Genomic DNA, 19,019 nt, shown 5'->3' on the forward strand with positions numbered 1-19,019 from the left:
ATGCATTGATCAACTACATTAGTAATGTAGTCTATGCCTGCTGTATATTCTGTTTAATACAACAACAGCAAAAACTCATTTGTCATATATCTGATGACCGAGTCTCGGCCTCTTCTGAACCCATTTCTACTTCACCAGTGATGCTGCTGTTGAAGGAGGCGGGGTCTAATGTTACCTGTCTGCTCTGATTGGATCAGTGGATCAATAACGTAAAAAAAGACAATGTGTTTTTAGATTTTAAAAGACAGACTCTCTTGTGATATTTTAAATGGTGGTTTTACTTATGTAAATGACACTAATACTGGTTACAATTTTAAATTAAAGCATTTCCTGTTGACAATATCAGCTTCACACAGCTCTTTGAGGGAGACACATTTCCAGGTGTGACCAAGCAGCTTACAGTAAATAAGAGAAGCTGCTGCTTCAGTCTGTAACTTGACAAGTCGTTATTTTTCATTGTGTATGAGTGCTTTATTTAGCTTATATACAAAACCACAGTGAATGAAAATAAGCAGCAGTTTCTTTACAGAGTAATATTGAAATATGACCCATGTTCTGTCCCTGATGAACCCGCTCGTCGGTCTGGAGGATACTCTCTCCCTCGGCCGCGTCCGATGGATCTTTTCAAACAAAGCAGAATGGCTCTCTTGTTCCGCCTCCTACTCGCGCCACATACTTGAGATAGCGAAGACAAGAGGCACAAACAAGCGACGCAAAACCTTTTGTTTCGTATTTTTTGCTGCAACACAGCACAATGCACAATTAGCTGAGAATGTCCTGAAAGCTGCACGAGCAGAGAAAGTTCTGTACAACCGGATAATTTTAAATTAAATTTATTGGCATTTCTATCTTAAATACACAAGGTAACAAAATTTAGAAAGTCTAAAGCATACCAATACAATTAGTTCGTGTTTTTTTTTTTTGTAAAACTATTTACAAAAAGTATGTTCAAGTTTGATATAAACTGTACAGTCATCTGTCCACAGGGGGGAGGGGGGATCACAGGGGTATCAGATAAGTAGCGAAGGCAAGAGGGGTGAGAAGCAACCGGGTCTGACGCTGAACAAGGAGGTTGAAGACAAAATTTCGCTTATAAACATCTTCTCTTCATACATTGTGTCCCAATGATGGTTCATCAACTCCAAGAAACTAAACAAACCATAACGTGAGACCCCAACTGTGGAAATCATTGACCACGTCTTTCGCCCATGTTTTGCATACAAAACCAAAAACAGTAAAAATAACGGCGGAATTATCTTTGGAATGTGGGGAAGTTTCAACAACAGGTTCGTCTTCTTCCCGAGATCTTTTTAGGCCTTCTTCATCTTGCCCATGTGAGCGCTGCTGTTGTCGTGGTTGGTCGAGCCGTTGCTGTAGCCGTTCTCGTGGCACTTGCCGTTGGTTTGCACGGCCGAGCCGTTCTGACTCTGCTTGATGTCCTGTTTGGGCAGCCGCTTGCCCCTCACGTACGCCTGCACCCAGAAGTTGGAGAAGAGCACGAAGAAGAAGGTTCCGTACATCCATATGAGGTGGAGGACAATGGGGAACTGGTAGTCGCAGCTGTGCAGGAAGTAATACTGGGTGGCGTGGAGAGACACCAGCACAAACTGGGTCTGTTGGGAAGGAATCAAGGAGTCAGCACTTGCATTCTTACTTAGATGGATTCAACTTTGTGCAGACTGTATACATACGAGCTGAATGGCTGTCATGTATTTCTTCCACCACAAAAACTTCTGGAAGCGAGGTCCAGCAGCTGAAAGGCCGTAGTAGAAATACATGATGATGTGGACGGTAGAATTCACCATGGCGTGGAAGGATCCCATTCCACCTGGAGTAATAATGACAACACACACACACACATTAGACCAGCTCCAAAGTCCCCCATAAACCTTGCAAAAAACATAACACAAAACAAGAATGTATGTAGAGAACGTGGAGGCTTTCCGGTAGCCTGCACTGCCGAGAACAGTGGTCACCAACCTTTTCGTGGCCAAGATCACATTTTAATTCCAAACGTAAGCCGAGATCTACCACCCTGATATCTTGCAAAAAAACCACTTAGGGTCATATTTATTATTATTTTTTGCAATTAGTGTTAAAGGCTGAATGTACAAGAAATAAATATACACAAAGAAGGGCAGTCGTGCAACCTTTTCTTTTCAATGCACAATATTCAAATTAATATCAATTCATAAATACACTACACAATATGTAGCTTCTCAGTTCCACATCATCTTCTGCAGAGGAGCTGCTGCTGCATCACAATGCTTTTACACATAGGCTTTGATTTGAAAACGGCCACAAATATGATTAATGCCTTGTATGAAAGAAGTCCCTTGTACTCAAATAATTACCAGTACTAGACAGTATGAAGCTGTGCATCTTCCGCTCCTTAACAATAAAAAAACATTTTTATACAAGGGAATGGATTTTATCAACAGAAACGCTGGCGGGCTTTTATTTTGAAAATGCTTACAGAAAGTGTTGCAACCATTTGACTGTGACATGAATTCATCAGATTAACATTAAAACTCAGGTAAGATTATTTTCCTTGTTTATTCTGTTGTGAACCAAAATGTTTATCTGTCTATGACACTAATGTATTAACACAACTTCTGAACCCGTTTCAAAGTAAAAGCACTCCAGCGTTTCACATTCTGAATCCACTCATTTGTTCCAACGGGGCTTTGATTGTTATCGACAGAATGAAAAATGTGCATCTTCATTCCTGAAATTCCGTTTAGTACATAAATCAACTTGTTCTTGAAGTCAATGAAGTAGATAAACCAGCAACTCAAACGCCAGCAGCGGACACAGCGCGTGTGAAAAACAGACAACCGACATACTGCTGATCTGCAGCACAACGACAGCCAGTGAGTCCAGAGAGTTGGGGGATCGACAGTGATGACTGGGAGGACAACCAGTAGATCGCGATCGACGGGTTGGCGACCACTGGCCTAGAACATTGCGACTGATTGTACAGGTCTATGTACTGGAGGACTGGAATACAGGAAGAAGTAACCTCTACACCGACTGCTCGTCAGTTTCTAAAATCTTCTACAAGCAGAGCTCCAGTTAATGTGTACCTACCGGGAGCGTAGCAGATTCCCCACCACCATGTCCAGGGCATGAAGGAGTGGTGGAAGATGTGCAGGAATGTGATCTGGCCTTGCTTTTTCCTCAACACAAAGAAGACCTGACGGAGAGAGGGTATTGATTAGCTGAAGTCATCCTCTGTTGATCAAACACGGAGGCGTCGGGGTGATGAAGCGGACTTACTGTGTCCATGAGCTCAATGATCTTAGAGAACCAGAACAGCCAGGCCACTCGGACCATCTAGTGAAGAGGGTGCAGAGTCAAGTTAACAGGAAATTCATTTACGGACAAGTGCAGCGGATTTTGGTCAAAGACTGAACTGTGTGGGACTGAGAAGTGAGTGGGGGGGGGCTTACTCGAAGAGCTTCAGGGCTGTTTGAGGTATCAATTGGGTCACATCTCCAAGTGTACGTTGTGGCCCAGCCGGACATCAGGAACTAAAGAACAAGTAAACTGTCTTTATTTGTGGACAAAACACTGGATTTAAGTCATCAGTCATTACCTAATAAGCATATACACACGTTAAAAAAAAACTTATAAACAGGAAGTCAACAAAACCACACCGATTGAGCCATAGTTAGAAAGCAGCAGCAGGGAGTGAGCGTTTCTGAAAGTGTTGCAGACAGCGTCTTACTTCATACACGATGAATATCGACAGCCCCACTAGCAGGAAGTTGTACACTATCATCGCCTCCTTCAGCTGGAAGGGCTTGCGATTGGCCATGAAGCGAGGTCCCAGGTACATTACGAACAACAGATAGGAAATCAATGTCGCAGTCATGGGAACGGGATTCTGCATCATTGGGTATTCCTTCAGCCGCGGATCTAAACAGGAAAAAGACGACAACATGAAATTCAAAACAAAACAATTCAAATAAATAAATATGAGTGTGTGTGTTTCTAGGGATCAGTCACCTACCAAATCCTGCCAGGAGGTAGTCATAGATATCCATGGCGTGTGAGCCAATCTCCTTGATCCCTTGAAGCATGGTTACCGTCTTGTATTGTTAGGACCCAATTGTCTGCAAAAAGTAAAAAGCCCATTGTTAGTTTCTGCTGGTCAGAGCCGAGCTCAGCAACAATCCTTCCAGCAGTCCCATGACGGCAATTCAAACACTTACATATCATTCACTTCAAGAAATGTATATATTGTTGTAGGTTTAGAAACTGAAAAATGTATAATTTTCTGTGGAAATGGGTTGGGTGACACTTTTTCTACACAATTTCCAGCCACACTGGACACAGAGTGAATTACTCGATGACAAAAATAAAAATTCACATGTCTTGCTGTTGATCACCCATGACCAATAAATGTCTTTAGGGAGAAGCAATTGTGACCTTTCCCGATTCAGCGAGACTGAAATGCAATTACGAGGGAATGAAGTTCATCCCTCGTCAAACAGAAACACTCCCACTAAGAAGCCCTGGATGCTCTGCCGTGGCTCCAGCTGCTCGTCAGACATGGCCTGATATCACAAAGGAGGGGCCACAGGGCGGTGGGAGGGAGGCGTCCCTCATCTCACACTGAGGCGACACTCAACAAGCGGTTTGTGCACGAGTCAGGACACAACATCCACAACGCTCTCCTCAAACACACCCCCCCCAGTCGTTGATCACCAAAACCTGAAACTCCAACCTGCTGAACTTTGACACAGATAATCCAGGATGCAGTGAACCACACAGGACTGGAAGACAGCCACCGCATACTCAAACCTCGTCAGCACATCCAACATAACGAGTTGCATTTCACTAATGTCAAGTGCCACTTGCACGTGGGAATGCTGCCATGGTTTCGTAGGTTCTCTGTTGACAAATGGGCTTATCTCATCAACTGTAAACTGCTAAGAGCAGACACAATGTAGAGGGCAATGCCGGGTGCGGTCTCCTTTCAACACGCTCGACCCGGAGGGAGGCTATTGTTTGATGTGCAATCTGCAACGTTCCGTTTTTGTACAGCGTCAGAAATAAAGCGCAGCCCTCCTTGAGCCAATATCATTAACTGTAAGTAATGGGGGGGGTCATATAAGGACGGAGGACAGGGAGCGGAGCTTAGAAAAAAAAAATGGTAGGTAGAAAATGCAGTTAATAGAAAATGTCGACCTAATTTTGGAATCGCTTTTAAATGTAATGTTTTCATAGGATGTCGAACAAGAAAACGTTATTTGCAAAGTGTCATTTTCATGCACTTTTCAATGCCATTTTGTGTATTTAAGGGTTTTCCATCGGCCACTGACACCAGATACTTTCATAGAAAGTTAAAAATACAAATTGCAGAATAAAAATGAATATCGCAGGTCAACGTTTACAAAAGTTAAGGCCATGCCTTGCCCCAAGAAGTGGGTGTTATATTCACCTCCTCCCTCGCACAGATTGGAAGTGAACTGTAGGTGAAGGTTTGCCACGGATACATTTGTGTTACCGGTCACTTGCACCGAGACTTTGCCCTTTTTCACACAAACCAACAAGTGTCACAAATCATCCTCCGTGATTCATTGTGTCGAGGTTAAACCCGACTGTGAGCAGCACGGTGTAAAAACTGCTTCTGTCGTAAACTGGACATTCCTCTTGCTCCTGCAGACAACCACTGTGGTTTGTTCATTGTAAGTCACTGGCCTACGTCAACACCACAGTATCTCTCTGGTCATCTCCTTCTGGTTTCAGCCTGAAGGTGACTGAGTACAGCATTCCACACGCACCGACGTCTGACAGCAGCACGTGACACCACTGACCAACTTTTCCCCCCTCAGTTTTGGTCTTGTGCAAATTGCTGGTGGTGGTAAATGACAGTTTTAAGACACAGTTGACATTTCAGGTAACACAAAAAGCTGTGGCTGCTTTTGAACCGACGATGAGGCCTTTGTTCAGACGCCTGACATTGCAACAAGACTACCATCATGTCAGTGGTGCAGAGTCTATCTTGTGCTGAGGAAAAATGCTGAACAGGCACAGAGATTAGATCAAACTCTGGTCAGGTCAGTGGGGAAGTCTGCTAAAGTTACTGGAGCAATGCGAGCTTCAATCGTTTATTCGTATTATTTCCTTTCTGGGGAAATGTTAAGGCAAGAATATAATATAAATGATGAGGGTAATGCATTCAATTCAAGTTGCTGTGAGTTTGTATTCAAGTGAAATCAGATTTTTTTCCTACTGCAACATAAGTAGGATTGAGTTTGGAATTTTAAATAAAGTCATCTTACTTTCCTATGACGGCACATGTGACTTACGGTTGTTTTTTTTAAACTGACCAATAATAACCGACTGAGTGTGTGAGTCAGGGGGATAAAGTCTTATGATCATGACAACTCTAATAATAAGAGACCCAGATGGAGGATGAACAAAAGTTCCAAGAAAGCCGAAAATGCAGCCCCCTTCCATTCAAGCTCAGTGAAACCACAAAACCATCTCACAAGAACCACTGCACACCTCGCTGCACCGATGCATCTGCACTGTTCATTATCTGAAAGTTATCAATGACCTCAAAGACGCCTGATCGCTTCTCTTTATCCGCAATTCCTAAAATGTTTGCACATTAGCACCGACTATGAATTGGCAGCGGATCTGAAACTGCTCAGGGGTTTTTGTTCAGCTACATCAGCAGTAGACAGGATCTTACTCACAACTGTGAGAGAGGAGGTTTAAAAAAAAGGGTTTCCTGTACCATTCTCATGACCGAGTGACGCAATTTATATGCAGACACATGACCACTGAGGCACAACCCCGGGTTACACCGCTCTTACTCTTGTGACCAAACTAAAAAGTCAGGGAGAAAATTTTCCATCAACAACAACTCCATTGAATATCAGGCAACCTTGACAACAAGGTGCAAGGTGGCTGGTTTACGTCTACCGAGGAGCCGTAGTACAGAGGAAAGGGAGGGGGGACATTTCCGATGAGAGCCATGTCCATGATTCACAGGGATGGAAAAAGGGAGCTCACGAGGTTGAGAGTTAATGATGAACAAGCTGGAGAAGAGATGGAAGAGGAACCAGGAATCCATCAGGAAAACTGTATAATAAAGTCTCTTTAAACAGAACAACCTCAAACACCGAATGAAAACTTGAGGAGGAGTAAGGAGATAAAACTACACACCCCGGGCCGCTCAGTGAGCAAACTCCACACGTAAGTTAGTTCACCATCTTTATGTAACTTTTAGCAACTTACCCTGCTGACACTTTTCCCACTTAAATCCCCAAAAGGGAAAACGACGCCCTTTTTTCGCCTCTTGGTAATCGATAAAAAAAAGGGGGGCAGGCGGGCAGGGAAGACATGCAGCCGCAAAAAACACAGCACAGCAGAAGAGCAGGGGAGAGAGAGAGAGAGAGAGACACACACGAGTAAGGGAACGAGAAAGTAGACTGACAAAGTGTGACTGGTACAGCAGTCATCCAAATCTCCACCCTCCCTGACTCACACAGTGGATGAATAACCAGCTCACAGACGGAGAGGGAGGGAAGGAGGCCGAGCCGAGAGAGAGAGAGAGAGAGAGAGAGAGAGAGAGAGAGAGAGAGAGAGAGAGAGAGCTGTGTGTAACGCTGCATAGAAGGAGAGAGAGAGAGAGTGTACAACTGGGGTGAGAGCGAGATGGCGCCTATTTAAACCCACTGCACAATAAAACACCCTCCAAATGAAATGCAACTGGGTTCTATGTTGTGGCTGCCACCCTGAATTCCACATGTGCGAGTTCCCCTTCTTTTTCCTCCTCTCCCAATCACACCCTACACCCGGTGAACCTCAGACACAAACACACATACACGACTCAGCAGTCACCCTGTAAGTTCCTTTCTCGGGGGTGGGCTGATAATATTATTCACAGGCAGCGGGCGAGAAATCAGTGGACACTCTGTTATCATGAAGGGGCCATTGTTCGCTGAGCCTCTCGCCGGCCAACACCCATAAACTCAAACTATCGACCATTTCAATTTCTCTGCTGTGGAACAATCCGTGTCATGTCACGTCTGAAATGACTGAAACAAGTCAGAGTAGATTTGAACTTCAGGTTTATTACAACCTGTGTAGAATGTCCAGTTGTTTCTCAATATAGTTTAATTTACTTCAATAAGTGACTAACAAATGAATGACGTTTTAAACACAATTGCAAACTTTTGTGAAAAAGAAGAATTAATTGAGTTTGTTTATCGTTTATTGTTATCATTGAGTTATATTAAGAAAATTGATGAATTTAATATAAAATTAATTAATAATCAAATTAATTTACTTGTGTTACCGATTGAACAGCCGGCAGAGGAAAACCCCTCCACGGCTCAGAGGCAGCGTGAACGGTCGCACAACCTTGATGTTTACTCAGGGTTGGATAGTGAAGCCAATGGCAGAAGAACAGTATTGCTGCGGAGGGAAAAGATGACTCACACGATAATGTTTAAAAATTCTTCATAGAGTGTTGCGTAAGGAGGATTTAGCTCTCGCTGCAGGAGGGAATCACTCGGTCTGATCCAGCGTCACAACCAGCTGATCCAAAGAGGGAACAACGACATCAACACTAATAATACTAGTGATTTGAGGCTTTCGGGAACAGGGGAATTAGACCTCGCAGTTTCATTCTTCACGTTCAGATTTGTGAATGTGACCAGTCGTTCATCAACGATTCACAAAGTGGTTTTAAACATCAAGTTAAACATTTGCTTTTCGACCTGCAAGGCAGCGTTCACTCCTGCAGATCAACAGATGAGCAAATAAAAAAAAACATGAGCCTTGCAAAAGCAGGACCTGAAACTTCATACAGCAACAAGAGGCCCTTTTGGTCTGTTTAGGCTGAAACTCTTGCACAGGTGATCGTCATCGCACTGCATCTGACAGACTGGGCTGGTTCTACTCGTCACTCTGGCCCTGGTGGGGAGCTGGGGGTGATAGTGGCAGAACTCCAGTGTATTTTAGCCCCTCCCCCCGAAATGCGAAAAACACACCAGACAACAAAATACATCATCGCTCGCTGTGGTAGATGCTGACAGAGACAATTCAAATATGATATACATCTTGTGCTGTGAAACCAATACCAGGTTGCAGCTTGCAAAATGAGCGTCGGAGTGAAGTCGAAGTGCCCATCATGGTATTTAAGGAAGAAGTAGCTATGTAACTCCCGACTGCTGATGTGGTTAACCCCTCTATAAGATAATCATCAAAAAGGATCCCGTTCAGGCTGCGAGTCAACAAGATTCCTCAGCACTAATGTAAAATAAAGACTAAGGTTAAATTATGCAAGTAAAGATCTGAGCTTTTTGGATTCAAGTGTCGGTTTTGAATTGACTTTTGATTTTATGGTCACAATTTAAACAATAAAACATTTTCACACATAGCTTGAGCCATTGTTAGACAATCAAGTAGTGTTGAATAGATCAATGGATTATTGGTTCTGTTTCGTGACAACCTTTTGCAAGTTCAAATTCCTAAAGGTGTTCCTAGAGGTTATCTTTGTCGCAGTCAGTTGCCACGATGTCTCGATGATGCAGATAACCAGAAACGTGCAGCTATTTGCTACTTACGTCATGAGCAGTGTATAGTATGACCGGGGCGTAAACATTCTACTTTGAAAACTATTACATGTTACAAATTCTTCAGAAGTTTCGTCAGCATAACTCCAGGGACTAGACAGGTGCTGCAGAAAGACACTCATGTTTCCTGTGCACAGTGCCAAGCAAAATGCATCTCATCATTACAGACTGGAAACCAATTCCCTGTACTGATTAACCACCCTATCTACGACTCCGTCATGATACAAATAAGAGCCACAGCAGGGTCCAAAAGTCTGGGATCATTTGGCTGTTTCTGGGACGCCTGGCAGACTTTTGGACCCAAACGTAACTATAAAAATTAATTAATCTCTACGTTTGGGAGCTCATCTCCGAACTTACTGATAATCACAACTGTATAACGCCATGGATGATCCCTTGACACAGTGTAAATGCAGGAAGGTACATGTGTGCTGCAGATGCATTATAGCAACGAGCACATGATGCCAAGAATTTCCACCAGCATGTCATTTGACTTCGTCTCCAAGGCCTTGCCACTGAACTAATAGCAGGCCTGAATATGTGAGAAACATCCACTGCTGCGTAGGAGGGTGAACTAAACAGAGAATCACATTGAATGCCATTCAATACATGAGAAAAGTTAAGATGGACGACTCAGAGCTAACAAGTTTTTTTTTCTCCATCCCTTTCTTTGACATTGTAAGACAGCATGTTTTGACATTTTCACTGACTTTCCAAGGGACAATCTTGATGAATCTTGGCTTATTTAGGGAACTGATATCTATGAATGTGTGAAATTAGGTCCTTCATGCACTTACAACTTTTTTTAAAACAGGTCAGCACACAGTCTTGAGTAGCAGCAACTTCCGACCAGAAAACTATGTGACAGCCAAATTGAAGCGGAGACAAGGAATCTGTTAAATGGACACTAGTCTCACATGACAACAAAAAGACAGACGCACATTCCAATCAAATTAGCAGGACGTCAAACCTCTCAAAGAGAAAACAAGGCATCCCTGTGCTCTTCTTGGCCGCCCGGATATGTCCGACATAACAGCGGAGGTAAAGTGAGCTACGTTCAAAAGTAGGTCTCATTCCACACCGCTTAAAACTCAACCATGTCCGAACCCGTTCTGCTATTTGCTCTCCTACAGACATTTTGACCAAAGAAACCAAGCATTCGCCACACACAGGTATGTACTATGACATATTTCACCAAACAGGAATTGCCACTAAAGAATGACCTCAGTTAAAAAATGGCTTATTTCACATTTACAAATCTGGGACACAGCTGGTCTGAACCTTGTCAGGGTTTGGGTGACAGAGGGTTTGAGCCCCAGTACAGATGGACATGCACACATACACGCACGCACGTGCTGCAAGACCCAGTCCAGTTTTTACAATTTGTTTTCCTCTAAAACCAGAGCTTTTTCGGATTTTCCAAAAACGAATGCTCCCACAGCTAGAAAAAAAGAAATAGGCAGGGAATTAACTGTTAATTATTTCAATGTCTATGCAAGTGCAAAAATAAGTTTTTATTTTCTAAAATCAATAGAATTCTTCTAAAATTGATAATTCCACTTATGTCACTCAGTGGAGTTCATACTTCTGCCAAGGCCCAACAGTCCCCTTATGAAATCACGTTTAAATTCACCATTTGCAGATTTATATTTAAATCTGGTGCAAATTACAGACACTTTTAATACTTACTTTTTAAACCAGTCCCCTAAACAGGTCTGATTTCTAGATCCATTTAACAACAGACCTTTCTATAAACCATCCTCAGCAGACTTCATAGCACGCCTTCACTCTAATAACGTCACAGGCTAAACCTTGCACTTCATCTCTGCTGTGCATCCGTCTTCTGCCTGATCTGAAATAAAAAATGCTCAGCCCAGTGACATTGTACTGTGCAAAAACATGGTTGTTGCAGGAATCAGACTTTTTGAAGATATTGGATCAGTGACTGCACATAAACTCCCCACCAAATATTTGTGGTTTGATAACAATGAATACACCTGACTTAATGGTGTACAAGCTGAGCACTGCCCCCCCTCCCAAAAACGTAAGTATGTTCCTGAACTAGATTCTGGACTTCGATGGCTACACCATCTACTCTACATTGTGTTTTGGTGTGTCTAGGTGGTGGCAGAGGTAGGGGGAGCAGTACCACCCATACCTGCGAGAATTCAGACAAGACCGACCGTCCAACACTGGTCTCTTTCTCTTCACGCCCCTCCCTCCCTCTGCAGACCCCCCCCCCCCCCCCCCCCCCAACGACTCAGATTTCTGGAACTTTCCACACACAAACACGTTTAGCGTCTTTACTTAGGAGTTCAAGCTGATGCAAATCCTAGAGAAACGACAACCTCAACAGGTTCAGGGAGCGACAAAAAGTGAACTCACACTGTGGCATCGTTCTCCTCAAACCAAAGTTCTGCAAAAAACATAGACCCTGTTAGGCCAAAACCGTGAAAAGAGTTTTGTTCTGGAGAAAGATATTAATTAGGTAGGACCGAACAAGCACTGATTACACAACATTAGAGGGCAATTGTGTCTTATCTCGTTATAACATACTGAAAAGACAGATCTGAGCGTACAACGTCACATGGGGCCAGAAACGGATTCTTCAAACAAGTAATAAGTCAAATATTTATATATAATCAAAGCATTTTACAGGCAAAAGCATAGCTGCAATAACTCCTCACTGCAAAAACGACTGTGGGCCAAAGTTCAACTGATACGTCTTTATCTGATGAATGTTAAAGGACAGGTTACAGGGTTTCTCCTCTTGTGTCCCAGGTTCGGAAGGTGCAAAGAGGGCGAGCCCGAGACTGAGCTTTAAAGAAAAGACAAGTCTTGGCTTGAGTCATCTGAGAAGTATCCTGGCATTCCAGAGGAAAACTTTACTGGGATTTACAAAAAGGGACAAAGGGAGGGACAAAAGAAAACAAACCAAGCAGTGATCATCACTTAACACCAACTCCTCCGCAGATATAACCTACTGAGTTCTGAATACTTGCCAGGAAAATGAATGTTAAAAAAAATTCCGAACACCGCCAGTGAAGTTTTGTTTTCATATGCGTTTGTTTGATAGTCAGCAGAATTGTGTTGCTGATCCAGGAATTTTTTAATATCTTTAACATTGTGAGTTTTTTTTCAACAATTTTTCAACAACTTCCTTGATTTCTCAGAGAATAACAAAAACACAAGTTTAGGGACTCGATATTTATATATATTTGTGGAATGTCAGATCCAAAAAGAATCTGGATCTTGTGAATTTAAGTGTAGTTACATAAGGGGACTGTTGAAACCTGGAGGTATGCAATCTGAGTGACATTCTAGTTTGTCATTATGGTTCAAAGATGGCCCACATGTTGAACTAAATGGAGGGACGCCTGCAAGCTACTTAAGGCAGCCAATCATGTGTCATACTATATCATGCGACATACCTCACTCTCCACAATTATCTATAACACACACCCACCTTATTAGACGGCGTATTTAAGCAGAGCTAATGTCCCGTCAATCCCTCTGCTTTCCCGCTGCTTGCCCCTCCACCATCCGCAAGTATTTGCTCAACACTCCCATTATATCTATGTAATCAAATGGGATTCAGACAGAGCCTATATGCCAAACCATAACCTGTTCTACTGTTGCAATAAACATTTGAATGTAATTTGTCTGACTGAAATGCAGCTACTGGGGTCATATACAGGCAGGAACCTGATAGACACAAGATAATTGAATTTGAAGGTTTTAAAATCGGAGAATGTTGAGCAGAAATCTGGACTGGTGCACATCTGGAAGCATCTGCCAGTCGGCTAGTTATTAGTTATCAATGCCTTAACACCCAGTCCAGTTTTTTGTAGGTTTTCCAATTCTCCAAAATCTGATGACACCAACCTAAAAAATAAACAGCTAGGCAGGGAATAGCTTAAATTCAAAAGCTAAATTAAATTCAAAAGCTAAATTTTAAAAAAACAATCAAATGCAACTTTCCAAAAGCAGTCGGTGATGAAACTCAAAACACGTAACCTGGCATGGACCTCTCGAGGCATGCTGGTCATAACAAACGACATATTTAAAAGGCACAACAAGGTCAGTGTATACATTTTACTTAACCTGTTAGACAAAAGTAATTCACTCCACATTCAATTTAGTTACATACTATGTACTTCAAAGTGTGTAAATATTGTCCTGAGCTGGCTACAGAAGGTACAGCCTAAAGCTTGAGCTCCTACAGCCTCTACAAAACTTAACTTAACACCAAAGCATGTGAGGTAATGTAGAAAACTGCAGTTGCATTGGCTCAGCTGGGTTCAAACATGCTGACACACACCAATCAAACCTCACACTCATTACAAGGACACCATGAAGGGTTCAAGCGAGTGGGATTGAAAGTTGCCCCAGGACTGTTTGAAGGGCCACTTGAGGATTCTGCCTAACACAACATTTCCCTGAATGTCAGGTACAACAGCTTCTCCAGTGACAGGAAGAAACATTGACATAATCTAGAACTAGACTCAGTGGAGGGGAAACCTTCCCCGAGCCCAAACATGAGTCCCCACTTCCTCTCAATACACATGTTCTCTTCCTCACAGGCTGATATTTGTCCAACTCAGCACAATAAGAACTGTACAGGAATAATAGTACTCGTAAGTTAACCAAGAAACATACAGAGGTGAAACGTAACCTCTTTGATGGCGGTCATAAAACATCTGTTTCCTAAAACAACAGAAGAATATCCTGTTCAAAGAGCAGGACTCCAGCTCAAATGATTTTAAAAAGTAACCTTTCACTTTTTTTATTTGCATCCTCCCAACGTTAACATGGGTCTTCAAAAATAAGGTAAACTTCACAGACAAACAGTGTTTAAATATTAATTTATTATACTAAACAAACACAAGGCCTTAATCAACTGACAACAACCAAAAGAGCAGCTGTTGTATAGTTAGCACAGACTGCCACCTCGAAGGGACTGATCATTATCTGGAGATTACGTCTTTGTAGGACGTCAGATCTGTACACTTTGTAACGGAACAGTCAATGAATAACATTTTCCTTTTACTTCTAGAAAAGCGGTTAGAGGTCAACCGTGTTAAGTGGGACTGCAGAATAAAGAAGAGCACACTCAGCTCAGCCCTGCATGAGTTTTCTTAATAACAAACAAAAGGAAAAAAAAAGGGGGTCGTCGTTTCTCCGGGCTAAAACTTCGACTTTATTTTTGAGCTGGGACCAATTTGAAAACTGGTTTTACAGAATTCGTTCTCATCTGTATTTGTTTGATAGGTATTTGAGAGATTTATACAAAACCTGCTAACCGATTTGCATGAATTGTTGACGAGCGGTTTGGAATTACCCAAGAAGAACCCCTTTAATTCCGGTGTGGGTCCGGATTAGGGGCAGATCTAGGATTATTTTCTCCCACTTTCTTTAACATTGCTTAATATTTTTCAAAATATTTCTTGATTTCGCAGAGAATAACTCACGGCATGTTTAGGGGATTGATATTTATGTGTGTGGGAAATTTGGTATATCCAATTAAAAATCACGATTGCAAATATTCTTGCTGCCCAATGGCAGCCACTCAAAATTCTATATTCTTCAACCTCCATTGTAAGAAGAGTTCAGTCGATGTGAGGGTGTTGACGCTGATGACTCTGATAACAATATGCAAACTTGAGGCGTTAGCCGTCATCATGCTGCTGCCGTGTTTACATAACTATCAGAGGTACACCTGCGGTGCTGGTTGACCTTCGGGCCTGTTGTCTCCATCCCACAGCCATTAGCTGCGGCTACTGTTTACATGTTTACGCCTGGTTAGTGATCCATTATCTACCCGCAGAGACAAAAGAGTCAATGAGGGGCCAATGCACATGTTTTTTTCCATTTATCAGGTCTACTGTTAAAAACTTAAAAAACACATTGAGCTCATGTTTTGCAAATCATGTTGTTTTCTCAAAGTACATCCAGTTATAAAAAAAGAGTCCATCTAAATCGACGTGCCCAGTGCTAACTTGACATGTGTCCATTGCAAATGTGCAAATATTTAAATTGGACATCGAGCCACTTTATCTGATGGTACTGTGCTCTCAGTTGGCAGACTGTGTGGTTCATGTGTTGAAGCAGCTTTGCCCTCAGCAGAATCTGTTCCGCAATAGTGCATTGCATAAACAAGTTGGTGCAGGATATGGTTCTGTCTTGACTCAGAGTGATGAAATAAAACAAGAGTTAACACGACCTACACTGTTACATTGTAAATAGGTGTGCGGGGCAGAGCTATCAGTATAAAGGGCACTAACTGGATATGATAAGATGGTGTACATATTTGCACTTGTCTTGAAAAACTCACACGGCAGAAAGTTTGACGGCGCTTCAATTAGTCATTGTTAAGGCTTTGACAAATTGTCTGGATAGATGTATGTGTCAATAGCCTAAAAGGGGTGAGTCTCCGTCACAACCCAGCAGTCCCCTATAATTGAAGTTGCACATACTGTACTCAAAAATTCGTTCCCTAAATGTGCCCCATTTCTTATTTCCATCAAGATCAGTAAATTATTCTGAGAAATTGGTTAAAAAAAAACTCATAAAATGGTCAATCTCACTTTATTAAAGAAAACTAATAAAATAAAAAAATGATAGTGGTGGCGGTAAAATGAATTATCTTAATCATTTCTCATTAATGAGATGACCATCTTATTTTATGATTTTCCACTCAGGGTGAGGTTAAGAGGGATTTTAAAACGAATTAACTGCGATAGTTTGTTGCATCACCCAACACAAACCAACCACATTGTATTTGCTCTGCAGTGCACAAGACAAACACGCTGCTGTAACTTTAAAATGATATGACTGCAGCAGGTCAGACATCGTTATAAAACGGGACCACTGACCCAGCAGGTCGATTTTCATTCACGGTCCAAGATGGCGAATCTACATTTGCAATAATGCATTGCTTACCTGTTAAACACGGACACACACACATATTGAGATTTCATTTTGGGGATTTGTTGTATTTTTCTTTACAGAGTGAACCATGGTGCAAAGATGCGCCTGAGGAATTGCTGAGATAATTATTTATTATTCAGGGCGAAGAATAGACATTGTCCGGCCAAACTGATTCAATATTCTCCATTAGAACAACATATTTTAAAGTACATCTAGAAGGGCAGCTTGTGTTGAAGCTGGTAATAAATAAAAAAATCAGCTCTGAGGGTTAACTCCGATCAGATTCATGCACTTTCTACAGACTTACAATCAACAGACTGTACAATAATTATTTTTAAAAAGCAGGTAAAATAGAATGATAAAGTCATGTGTTGTCATGTTTTATCATCTTAACTACACCAGCACACATTACTGACCCCCCCCCCCCCCCATCATTTCCTTCAATGGATGTGACAACTTCAGACAGACAGTGAACAGATGTCTGCCCAGGACAGGCAACATAGCTGCTGTGTGCAGGTTGTGTATGAGCCCCACAGTCTGCAGCACAGATGTCAATGATGAGGAACACACACACACACACACACACACACACACACACACACACACACACACACACACACACACACACACACACACACACACACACACACACACACACACACACACACACACACACACACACACACACACACACACACACACACACCAATAACACCATAAATAGGCCCAATAACTCAGCTGAACGGTTTGCAAATGGCCTCTGCACCCAAACGTCTCCAGTGGATACACATGTATGGCACCGCTACGAGTTCAAGAGTGACAATTGAAACCGAGTCTCAAGTTAGCGGCGAAAACCTGTTGTTTTTAAAGTTCATCCCTAAGATTAAGTGAAGTTATGGAGGCAGGCGCAAACACTCAAACACACAGACACACACACACACACTTTGAACCGTTTGAATGAATGAAACATGAGCAAGATGCTGCGTAAAAAGCGCGCCGCCAACGACGCCCCCGGAAAGTCAAACCCACCTGAAAGCGGAAAGTGAAGGGTGTAAGAAAAGCAGTTTAACCCGGTGAACACACACAGACACACACAGACACACATATTGGTGAAGATTTACTCACTTGCGCCGAGTTAAAGCGTCGAAAGCAGCCGGGCAATGTAACCAAGGGCGTGTCTGCGTGCCTCTCCGTCTGAAGTCAGCCCGCTTCCTCTTCCTCTTCCTCTCCGCTTAAGTCTTCCTCCTCATGACCCAGCCCTTCGATGGAGCTGCTAAGGGGAGGGGGGGGGGGGGGGGGGGGGGGGGGGAGAAAAAGGTGGAGTCATTTTTCTACCCCTCTGCCGGTCGCCTAATATGGACGTAATCAAGTCTGCCTCGATCTGTAGTCTCGCGGTTCACTGTCTCTCCCCCAAGCTGCAGCTCTGTCCCCCCAGGTTGAGACCTCTGGACTTTGTGGAGAAAATTCACTGGAAGTCAAAGAAATGACTCGTAAATGTTTGCATCCAATATATCCAGGTGAATTAAAAACCACAAAACAATATTACTGCACTTTCTGACCACTTGTAGGTTAAACTTGACATCTGTTGTTGTTAAAAATACAAGACTGTTGTAGGTAGATGTTTACTTTAATGAAAAACTGGACAAACTGTTCAGAATCAGGATAGAGACATTTCCCATGCTTTGATAGTGATGAGGTGGATACAGATACTATATTAAGAAGAAGTGGACAGATTGTGTGTGTGTGTGTGTGTGGTCCAGTTATTTATCATGTTGTGGGGACCGTTATCTATTCACAAAGTCATACTATTGGGACAAAAAGCAAGTCCACCTAACAAATCAATACATTTTAAGGTGAAGAAATGTTGTGAAGTAAGGTTAAGTTAAGGATTAGGTTTAGGTTCAGGTTAGGTTCAGGGTTAGGACTAGTTTGAGAACAAGCAAGACACAGAACAGTGTCCTTATGGAAACACAGACAAAGGCTGAACTGATAATAAATAGTGTATACAGTATACAATATATTTCAATCTTATATAAAAAAGAAGATCCCTTAGAGAGTGCTTGCACTGCCAAGTCCCGACAGTCCCCTCAAGAGAACATTTGAATTGAGTTGCAAATGCAAATGCCGAATGTTAAAGAAAGTGAAAATGAAATCGGTCTTTTTCTGATTTGACTTTCACTTTATCTGATAAGATGGTGGCAGCGGTTTAAACAACAGGCTCATCACTTTCCTCCACTCTCCTCAGGTGTTTGTGTCAACTTTGTCCTTAATCTGTTTTGAATGTGCGGTTTAAGGGCTTTGAGCGACCGGTAGTGTGTTTTGGTGAATAATGACTATGTGTACTATGCTGAATTATGATCATAGGGGGAAGAAGGCCTGACTGACTCCACTTCCCCCTGTGTCACATGTCTGGGTGGTGACAGTCACACCGAGGGCAAAGCAGGCCATGTAGTTGCGGGACATACATACACATCCAGTGAATCAGTG

At 42.5% G+C, this 19,019-nt stretch overlaps 1 protein-coding gene and 1 long non-coding RNA gene across 3 annotated transcripts; one reads left to right on the top strand and one right to left on the bottom strand.

Moving 5' to 3' along the window:
- Positions 1 to 817: 817 nt before the first annotated feature.
- Positions 818 to 17,806, bottom strand: elovl1b (ELOVL fatty acid elongase 1b). Of its 2 annotated transcripts, none has more exons than XM_053431295.1 (8): positions 17,658 to 17,806; positions 4,016 to 4,118; positions 3,731 to 3,921; positions 3,453 to 3,533; positions 3,280 to 3,336; positions 3,091 to 3,196; positions 1,692 to 1,828; positions 818 to 1,613 (listed from the first exon to the last, which is right to left on the bottom strand). In XM_053431295.1, the coding sequence occupies exons 2-8, from the start codon at positions 4,083 to 4,085 to the stop codon at positions 1,311 to 1,313; spliced, it is 945 nt and encodes a 314-aa protein (XP_053287270.1). In that variant the 5' UTR covers positions 4,086 to 4,118; positions 17,658 to 17,806; the 3' UTR covers positions 818 to 1,310. The 2 variants fall into 2 exon arrangements, with proteins under 2 accessions (XP_053287270.1, XP_053287271.1); XM_053431296.1 differs by lacking the exon at positions 17,658 to 17,806 and adding an exon at positions 7,258 to 7,514.
- Positions 9,873 to 13,359, top strand: LOC128448583 (uncharacterized). The gene is made up of 4 exons (XR_008339768.1): positions 9,873 to 9,908; positions 10,417 to 10,643; positions 10,736 to 10,774; positions 12,384 to 13,359. It is a non-coding gene; the product is annotated as an uncharacterized LOC128448583 (long non-coding RNA).
- Positions 17,807 to 19,019: the final 1,213 nt, after the last annotated feature.

The sequence above is a fragment of the Pleuronectes platessa genome, chromosome 9 (genome assembly GCF_947347685.1).
Source record: "Pleuronectes platessa chromosome 9, fPlePla1.1, whole genome shotgun sequence".
Classification (NCBI taxonomy): domain Eukaryota; kingdom Metazoa; phylum Chordata; class Actinopteri; order Pleuronectiformes; family Pleuronectidae; genus Pleuronectes; species Pleuronectes platessa.

Coding starts and splice junctions, on each gene's coding strand:
- elovl1b (XM_053431295.1), bottom strand. CDS start 4,085: ATGCTTCAAGGGATCAAGGAGATTGGCTCACACGCCATGGATATCTAT. Junction 3,337..3,452: donor ACAGCCCTGAAGCTCTTCGA/GTAAGCCCCCCC, acceptor CCTCTTCACTAG/ATGGTCCGAGTGGCCTGGCT. Junction 1,614..1,691: donor ACATGACAGCCATTCAGCTC/GTATGTATACAG, acceptor CCTTCCCAACAG/ACCCAGTTTGTGCTGGTGTC.